This window comes from Nannobrachium achirus, assembly GCF_963921795.1.
Source record: "Nannobrachium achirus genome assembly, chromosome: 3".
In the NCBI taxonomy this organism is placed as follows: domain Eukaryota; kingdom Metazoa; phylum Chordata; class Actinopteri; order Myctophiformes; family Myctophidae; genus Nannobrachium; species Nannobrachium achirus.
This window is the reverse complement of record NC_137812.1, coordinates 21,153,791-21,164,002: the sequence shown is the minus strand read 5'-3', so window position 1 is coordinate 21,164,002 and position 10,212 is coordinate 21,153,791. Positions and strand designations below refer to the sequence as shown.

Genomic DNA, 10,212 nt, shown 5'->3' with positions numbered 1-10,212 from the left:
CTTCCTGTTTGTGTGTGTGTGTGTGTGTGTGTGTGTGTGTGTGTGCATGTGTGTGTGCGTTACACTGCGCAAATGTAAGAGACTTTTTGATATACTTTCTAATCAACTATCACCAATATTTATTACGACTTAAATTGTAATTGAGTTAATTCCCATGTTTTAGGTTTGACATATCATGACTGATATGAGACACATGGTAATCTTTCTGTAGGAGAGAGAGGTCTCTCCATGGTGCGAAAACACTAGGACATTGAAGGGCTAAGTCTTTTGTTTTGTAAACCAGTTCTTCTGTTGCAACAGTAGACCAAATGTCTGTACCTTTGACCTATGACAGAGGGGCTTTTTAAATCCCTCCTCTGTTTTCACTTGTAATGGTTATAAAATATAACTAGAAATATACCTCAGTATAGAGAAGCCAGCGACAAGCTGGAAGGCTGCCGTTTTTCCTGGGAGTTTGACTCCAGCAGCGGGCTCATGGAAACCAACCAATACTTTGCCAATAAATGAACATCTATGGAACAACTCTATAACTCTACTGCCTTCATTCATCTTTCAAATCCTCCCTGGACCTTTTCAGAATTCAGTCTAATTAGGGAGCATTTCAAATATACTTCACGCGCGCGCGTGTACACACACACACACACACACACACACACACACACACACACACACACACACACACACACACACACACACACACACACACACACACACACACACACACACACACACACACACACACACACACACTAGAGGTAATAAATAACAGAAAGGCTACACGTCCTTGTTGCATTGTTGTTCATCTCTGCCTGTTTTGTTTAGTTTTTATACATTTATTTCCATTTGACTGCTGGCGTTAGCACTGGGGAACATGAGCTCCTCGTGGGACAGTGTGTTCCGGTTGTCCTGCAGACGGTTCTGCCTCACAGCGCTGTGGCTCTGCGTGTTCAGGACGTGTGCCTCGCAGGACATCGACTCACTGGTAAAACAATTGATCAAGCTCAAACAATACCAAACTGTGTTCCTTCTATATCCCCTTAATTTGTGGGGATTAAAAATGTATCTACAAAGTATCCTCATTACTCTCTTCTCTCCCCTCCCCTCTCCGCTTCCTGTTTGTGTGTGTGTGTGTGTGTGTGTGTGTGTGTGTGTGTGTGTGTGTGTGTGTGTGTGTGTGTGTTACACTGCACAAATATAAGAGACTTTTTGATATACTTTCCAATCAAGTATCGCCAATATTTATGACGACTTAAATTTTAAATGCCGGGTGGAACAAGGGAGCTACGTAAAGGCATGCAATCACTTCTTTGTTCCTGTGTGTCTATCCAGACATGGCTGAGACAGTATGGCTACCTGCCCCAGGCCAGTACAGAGCATGCAACACTGTTTACGCCCGAGATCCTGTCTGATGCCATCAGTGACATGCAGAGGTTCTACAACCTGGAGGTCACTGGACAAATGGACCAGCAAACCATCACGTATGCTATAGCTCCACCTATTGTCAAGAATTCTCGAAACCTTAGTTGGAGAGAGACCGCATGAGCCAATTCAGTGTCTCATCAAATATATTGCAGATCGTCTTTTGAGGACTGACAGTAAACTGTTACACATCAAAAATTGCGACCACGACGATCAGTTCTTTAGTTATGGTCCGATTAACACAATCTGGGACTAGAATCCGAGATAAATCCACTATACTGAATTTTCTACCATTTGTTAGAATGGAAAATCAGATGTCCGGGTGGCCTCATCTCCCGGCCGAAGGATCCTGGGAAATTGAGTCCCTGCGTTACTGCGGGGTGTATCAGTCTGATATTAAACAATGAAAATACAGATTTACGTGTTTTGTCGTCTATGGCGTCCAAGTGAGTTAATATCTGAAAACGCGTTTTGGCGTAAATGGCGGCGAAAGTGTTACGAAATGCTAGAGGGTGATTACACGGAGACGCATCACTAAATACACAGACACATTGGTTAAATTGTACAGAATATCTGTGCCGTTCCACTGCAGTATGAATTTTCTATATTATCTCCTCCTCCTCTCCTCTCCCTTCCCTCAGAGCCATGAAGCGACCTCGCTGTGGCATTGCTGACAATAGTAAATCCAACAGCAGACGGCAGAAACGCTACGCACTGTCCGGACGCAAGTGGGGCAAGGATCACCTCACTTACAGGTAAAAAGGAGACTTCGGGTGGTGCAGTGGGCAGTTAATATTCCAGTTGGACAGCTTTTTATTCTTAGTTTGACTCTCTTTCCCTCTTCCCCTGCCTCTGTAGTATCCAGAACTACACACCTAAGATTGGAGAAAGTGAAACACACGAAACCATCCGGAGGGCCTTCAAAGTCTGGGAGAAGGTCACCCCGTTGACCTTTGAGGAAATCCCATACGAGGAAATAAAAAATGGACGCCGCAATGAGGCCGACTTCATGATCGCCTTCGGTTCGGCTTCCCATGGTGACAGGTTTCCGTTCGATGGGCCAGGTGGGGTCCTAGCTCATGCCTTCTATCCCAGTGATGGTGATGCACACTTCGACTCGGACGAGTCATGGACCATCATCGACCAGAACCTGCAAGGTAAAAGAAGGTGGTGACATCTGGATTGGCAATGTTGTAGAAATGATTGGCATAACTAATTAACAATGGATTGAAATGGATTTAGAGTTAATATCAGTGAGCTGCGCTCACCTAAACTGGATAACGTTTTTAACTGAGGTGACAATGTTAATGAATTTATTTTAATAGCACATTTCCAAACAGGGAAAAAAGCACTTTAAAGAACATCAGTTATATAAGATTCACAGACACAATCACTAAATTGTAAGAATACTAAGAATTAGATTTACCATAGAGTTGAGTTTTCAGAAGGGATTTAGAAGATGACTTCCCAACCCAAACATTCGTTCATTTTAAGGCCAATTGTACATCATCTATTATTTGCCATTAGTCGTGAGTTGGCACCGTGATGGTGACGACAAATAGTGGAAAAACTAGAAGAAACAGAGCCTCCATATTTTTCATTTTGCCATCGAAATGTATTTTAAGCTTGTGTTGGGGGGCTCAGACTGTGTCCACCCAGTAGAGTAAGCTTTCAACTCCCCACTGATACCTTTGGTTTAGTGAGGGGCCAAACAGTTTTTGTTATTTTCGGACCAGACAAGATGGCTTTCCGGTTTTGCCAAGCAGCAGGAACATAGTGTTAGGGAGAATTCCACTAACGCTATGGACCAGAGCTACTTTTGGGTGCAGAACATTGAGTAACACATTACTTATCTCTGTCCATCCCTCAAATTCCTCTGTGTTTTTTGTCCCACCCTTCTTCCTGTTTCCATCCATCCATCCATCCATCCATCCATCCATCCAGGTTCCATCCATCTGTTCCTGGTAGCGGTCCATGAGCTGGGCCACAGCCTGGGTCTGGATCACTCCAGCAGCTCAGCGTCCATCATGCTTCCCTACTACAAGTGGGTGGAGACTGACAACTTCCAGCTGTCAGAAGATGACATGCGAGGGATTCAAGACATCTACGGTGGGTTTGATACAGGCTTTTGAGGACAACATGGTTCTTCTATTGTATCTGTAAGGGTTCTTCTTCTTCTTCTTTTTTCTTCCTCCTTCTCCTCCTCCTCCTCTTCTGGGTATCTGGCATAATATAATAGTGGGTCAGTTGGCTCAAGAAATATATTCTTCTCGTCTTTCTTCCAGCTTAAAAATAGCTGGGTGGGTATGTGAGTGAGGAGCTATTGGCCTCAAATTCAAAGCTACTGTAGCTCAACTGCAGATTGAGAGAACGCAAGCATTGCTGTTCCACAGAACTGTTCCACATCCGAACCAAACACTTTCAGAACAAATTCCAATACATTTAACAGTAATGGTGTATATCGATGGTTACACTGAAAAACAAAACAAAACAAAACAAAACAAAACATAGCACTGCCAGAGCAACAGATTTGTATGAGGAGCAATTGTACTTTTTAAACTAAAATCAAAATAACATGATTTTATTTTCAGTTAAATATCAGGGCATCACACTCTCTCTCTCCCTGCATCTCTGTGAGAGTGTATACAGTACATGCGTAAACTCAAAGACTGACACTTCTTTTTCAATCTATAGCATTTGATTTGAGTGGTAATCAAATCATAATTGATACACCAAATGTGAATACAGATAACTTTGAATTATGCTGTAGCAATTGGTTGACAATTGGGTGGGTTATGTATTAATTAAACTGAATGGTGTGATGTGCAAACACAGAACCTTCAATTAAATTTTATTTTACTTAATTAGCCTATAGGCTAACTGGTGAAACAAATAGTCACAATTGTGTGGATTAGGTTTACAGGAAAATGATGTGGGCAAAAGTATTTAGCAATTGCCGATTGTGTTTCTTAGGTAAAATATTGCCCAGGGTGTGAACCGGGGATCTTTTGTTTGGCTTCTACTAAATCACTTGTCCTTGTGTTTATTCTCTCTATGGACATAACATTTATTTTCTATGGTAATAGACAAATGTTTTCTAAGGACAATTTATATGGGAATAATGATATGATGGGAACAATGCACAAAAATGAATTTCAACTACCTTTTTGCTTCTGTAAGCCTCTGATGTGACAATAAAGCTGATTCTTTCTGATCCGTATTCTCCATCCATCTACTTCTTCCTGTTCTGTCCACCTTCCATCTTCCCAGAGCTGACCTGTTACGCTGGCGACGGCAGAGACTATCGGGGGAAGCTTGCCGTGACGTTCTCTGGCAAAACCTGCCAGAGCTGGTCGGCTCAGACACCTCACAAACACACCCGTACGCCCGAAAACAACCCTGGCAAGTAAGAACAGCCAGCCAAACATCTACAGTACCTACATACTGTATGAATCCATCTAGCTGCCTAGCCATTTGTCTGTCTGTCTGTCTGTCTGTCTGTCTGTCTGTCTGTCTGTCTGTCTGTCTACGTACTACCTATTGTACTTACCTACATATTTTTGTCAGAGGCCTGGACAACAACAACTACTGCCGTAATCCAGACGGTGAGAAGAGTCCATGGTGCTACACCACTGACTCAGAGACACGATGGGAGTACTGCCAGGTCCCCAGATGTGATGGTGATCCAGGTAGCTTTGACCACTTAACCCCTAAAGCGATAGTTGCTCAAAAATACCCCCCCCCCCCCCCCCCGCATTCCAATAAGCCAATAATTTGATGACCAGCAGTGGTTCTCTATGGAGACACAAAGTGCCTCCATGGTTCCCTATGGAGACACAAATAGTCTCCTCAAATTATTGTCTTAGGAATACGACAAAAACAGCAAAATATCCATGAATTCAAGTCTCTATGGGGTGAGTAATCGATTAAAAAAAATCTTTTGGGGGTGAACTATCCTTTTAATCTCCATACGTTCTTGGGGCAGAGACCCTCATGGATCTACAATAGTGTATGTTCTTTCCCCCTACATTGAATATATTTGCTGAAAATAGCAGATCTAAAAGCTCACAATGTTGTAAGATTGTAGATGTGCTATTTTCTCCCTGCATTTATCCATCCTAAATATTAGCAACAGTTAACACTATTAATACAGCAACCAGGGAGCAGTAAATAAGGGATAGGTTTGTTGCTCAGGGCACAGACCGGGGACCTTCTGCTTCCTAGAGGCCTTCTCTACAAAAATTGTGTTTACTCTCGCCATCCATCTAATTCTTCCTGTCCTGTCCATCTACCATCGTCCCAGATCTGACCTGCTACACTTGCGATGGCAGAAACTATCGGGGGGAGGTCGCCAGGACGATCTCTGGGAAAAACTGCCAGAGCTGGTCGGCACAGACACCTCATAAACACACTCGTACACCTGAAAACCACCCACAGAAGTAAGAACACCCAGCCAAATCTTTACCTGTCTGTCCGTCCGTCAGTCTGTCCATCAGTACCTACCTATTTACTGTACCTAACAACATATTTTTTGTCAGAGGCCTGGACAGCAACCTCTGCCGTAATCCAGACAATGAGAGGATGCCATGGTGCTACACCACTGACTCACAGAAACGCTGGGAGTACTGCCATGTCCCGTCATGTGATGTTGCTCCCGGGCCAGGTAACTTTTTATTTCCTGCTGAGGACGAATAACACACCCTCATGTCTCTATGTGACTCACTGTACTGTTTGCACGAAAAAAAAAAAAAAAAAAAAAACAATAGATGTCGACGTTCCCAAGAATACAGACAATATACAGACAACACGTTTCCATATGTTTCCCAACAACCGATTAGCCTACATACCAGGCACTATATATTTTAGTCTTTTATCAACTTACCATATGTGCTATTACACGATCCTACAACAAACAGCAAAATAGATTCAAGATTCAATAACTTTATTGCCATGTCAACATAGTTGATAGGAATTTGTCTTGGTTCACTCTCAGACGTAAAACACAAGACATAGTACAATGACAGAGTAGCAGCACACCATAAAAACACAACAAAAATAGCAGATCTACAAGCTTAAAGGGTTGAGCCTTATACAGCTATCATCAGGGCCCACCAATCTCACCCCCTCCACATGGCGATTGAAATAGCGAGCAAGCCAGAGGAAGGACTAGTCATGCTATATGCTTACCTTGCTACTCTATCTTATTCTACATTAGCCAGGATGATTGTAAAGGGTGTATACATGTCCAATTATCGAATCAATCGCACACACTATTGAATTATTCGGATCTCCCCTTGGGACAGATTAGCAAAACGATAATGTGGACTAAAAAGGTCACTTATCTCACTTAAGAGGATTTTCTTAAACAACCCATTCAGGCCGGGTACACATTTTAGTGTATGGGAGGGGCTTACAGTATATGTACAGTATGTTGCAACATATTTGTTTTTTTTAGGCTAAATTCTGATTTAGGCCTAATAGGTTAGGCCTAAATGGGTTAATGGTGGAGAAATACCCAGAACACAGAGTTTTACATAGCTAAGAAGACAGAAGTACCAACTGACAAATGCACAATACCATTTGCTACGGGCCTTGACATTAACTAAACATCCCTGTTAGGGAACATAAGAAATAACTACAAATCCCACTTATAATGTGATAGTAAATATATAATCACCCAGTTACTAGGACAACAATTTTGCACTTGCAAACTAAGACATTAATCCACCTAATATTCTAAAGTAAATATAGGAATATTAGTGGCAAAACATGATGTAGGCTGCATTATTACCCCCCAAAAAACCAGCAGTTTGCTATTTTATGCACTGAATTTAAACGCCCATTTGAGGGCGCTAGAACTCCACATAAGCAGGTAACATGTAATACAAGACAGACAGATATAGGCCTATCAATGATTCATGGATTATATACAATACTTTTCTATGGTCCTTGTGTTTACTCCCTCCATCCACCTACTTGTTACTGTCATGTCCTGTCCTGTCCACCTCGTCCTAGAACTGACCTGCTACAACGGTGATGGAATAAACTATCGGGGGGAGGTTGCCTGGACAATCTCTGGTAAAACCTGCCAGAGCTGGTCGGCCCAGACACCTAACAAACATGACCGCATGCCCGAAAACCATCCAAACAAGTAAGAATACCCTGTCAAATATCTGTCTATGCAGATCTACATTCTATGTCCATCTATCTGGACATAATATCATCTGTCTACATCATCCAACCTCATCTTTTGTCAGAGGCCTGGACAATAACAACTACTGCCGTAATCCAGACAATGAGAAGATGCCATGGTGCTACACCACTGACTCAGAGAAACGATGGGAGTACTGCCCGATACCCACGTGTGATGTTGCTCCCAGGCGAGGTAGCTTTGCCTTTGACCACTTACGTTCATGACAGTGATTTTATTGATTACATTCAGAAGGCTTGCTATCATTCAACAGGTGGTTTCTAGGATGTTTAGTGGTCAAAACAGATTGTTGCTAGGCTGTAGTATGTGGTTTCTAGGGAAACATCAGTGAAGGACAAGTACTCAAAAATGACACTATACAGTTGATAGGCAATTGCTAGGGTAAAATCGGTTGGGTGTTAAATTGATGGTTGCTAAGAGTAATTAGAAATACTTGTGCACTCTGCCTTTAAGAGAATGACGAAATGTCATGCTATGTATGTATGTGTATGGAGACCACCGTAAAGTTAGAGGTTTCTTGCTCAGGGATACTTTGACACAGGGTGCAAACTGCTCTCATCTACTAAAACACTGGATCTTGTGTTTACTCTCTCCATCAATCTGCTTCTTCCTGCCCACCTACTGTTCCATCGTCCCAGAGCTGACCTGCTACACTGGTGACGGAAGAAACTATCGGGGGGAGGTTGCCAAGACGATCTCTGGGAAAACATGCCAGAGATGGTCGGCCCAGACACCTCACGAACACGACCGCACACACAGCAACCACCCATGCAAGTAAGAACACCCAGGCAAATATCTGTCAATCTACCTATATCGATCTCTCTAGCATTCTTATCTAGCCGTCTGTCTGTCTGTCTGTCTGTCTGTCTGTCTGTCTGTCTGTCTGTCTATGTACTACCTACTGTATCTACCTATGTATTTTTGTCAGAGGCCTAGACAACAACTACTGCCGTAATCCAGATGGTGAGAGGAGTCCATGGTGTTACACCACTGACTCAGAGACTCGCTGGGAGATCTGCCCGGTCCCCAGATGTGATGTATGAGGTTTGTGATGTACAAAACACATTTCGTTTTCTTCTTTTTTTCCCCTATAACTCTTAAAGAGGTGGTGCCATAGTTTTGTACTTTTTCTGTTTTTCATGTGTCTAGGAGGTTGAAAGTACTTCATTAGACCCCCTGATGTGTGTTTTTTTTTTTTAGAAATGATGTATTCTTTTAGTATTTGTTTGTTTTCTCTTGGAGGCTGCCCCTTGTGGTCAAAAGTGTCAGTTAAAAAACACAGATACTGTGACACACACGGTATCAACTCCTCCCCAATTGCCATTCACCCAACACTGTGGGGTGTGGCTATATCAGCTGGGTCACCACCCACCATGCCATCCATGCATACTTAATGAACTGGGGGTGTGGCAACATAAAAATCCAATTTTAACTCTTTCTGTATACTTTTTTGGAAGAAAATCTTCCTCCTAGTATAATCATAATACCTGATAATCATGTTTTAGAGGGGGGGGAAATCATGGCACCACCTCTTTAAACCGTAGGCCGTATTCTCAAAAAAAAAAAAGGCTTGTAATTGTAGGTGGATCAAGCTTTGTCTCAACATGAGATATTGTGAACTAAACTTGTAGATTGGCTATTTCTGCTACCTTCATACAAACATATCGTTGTATGATGATTCATAGCAACAAGCTGTTTTAATCATTGTTAATGGAAGTTGATGACATTTTAATTATGTTTCAGCCACTAATGGGATTGGGAATCATGTCAGCAGAAGTGGAGAGCCCGACACATGGCAGATTTCTGGGTTAGGGTTGGAGAGATTTTTTTTTTTTTTACAGTTTAGCCCTTTGGCAGACACTCATCCAGGGTGACTTGCTTCTCAAAGTGGGGTTCGGGGACCCAAAAGGATCTTTGAGTACTTTGTGTACCCTTAAAGGTCTGTAACTCATACTCAAGGTTCCATTTGTATTTGTACACTCTCAGAGATGTGTCTTTGAAATAAAAACAAGTTTGGGTCAATTGCAAATCAAAGTAAATGTTTCCACATTCCAATTTTGTGATTCATTGGAGAAAGAGTGGGGACTGCAGATGGAAATTAGCTTTGAGCTAAATCTGGCATGTTTAACATGGGATGCTGTTCCATGTATTGAATGTTCATTGATGTGCATTGTCCCTTCTAAATGAACAAACAAATAAAGAAAGTAACAACAGAATAATGTTCAAGTTAATTAAAATTAAAATGTTCATTAAAGTGATGCAACCTAGTACACCAGGGGTGTCATTGTTTCTTTTCTTTTCTTTTTTCTTTTTTTCCCCAAAGAGGCCATATTTGAATATGAAAATACCTTACGACCAACTCCTGTCATCCTATACCTTTGCTATGCCAATGTTGATTGCAGCAAATATTGATTTAGTTCCTGCTTCCCTGACCAGGAATCCAACCCAGGCCGCGGCGGTGAAAGCACCGAATCCTAGCCACTAGACTAGACCATCAAGAAGATGCTTTTCACAAAGTGCAATATGCTGTCAATTCCTATGAAATGTAGAGCCTTTGTACAGTAAGAGGTTCAATTCAGGCC

The 10,212-nt window shown here is 42.2% G+C and overlaps 1 protein-coding gene across 1 annotated transcript; it reads left to right on the top strand.

Moving 5' to 3' along the window:
* Positions 1–422: 422 nt before the first annotated feature.
* Positions 423–9,900, top strand: LOC308281847 (plasminogen-like). The gene is made up of 14 exons (XM_080722170.1): positions 423–982; positions 1,330–1,478; positions 2,061–2,174; positions 2,278–2,576; positions 3,364–3,528; positions 4,690–4,825; positions 4,987–5,108; positions 5,723–5,858; positions 5,958–6,082; positions 7,435–7,570; positions 7,677–7,804; positions 8,269–8,404; positions 8,559–8,674; positions 9,374–9,900. Exons 1-13 carry the CDS (start codon positions 872–874, stop codon positions 8,671–8,673), a joined length of 1,872 nt encoding a protein of 623 aa, XP_080578296.1. The 5' UTR covers positions 423–871; the 3' UTR covers position 8,674; positions 9,374–9,900.
* The last annotated feature ends 312 nt before the right edge of the window (positions 9,901–10,212 follow it).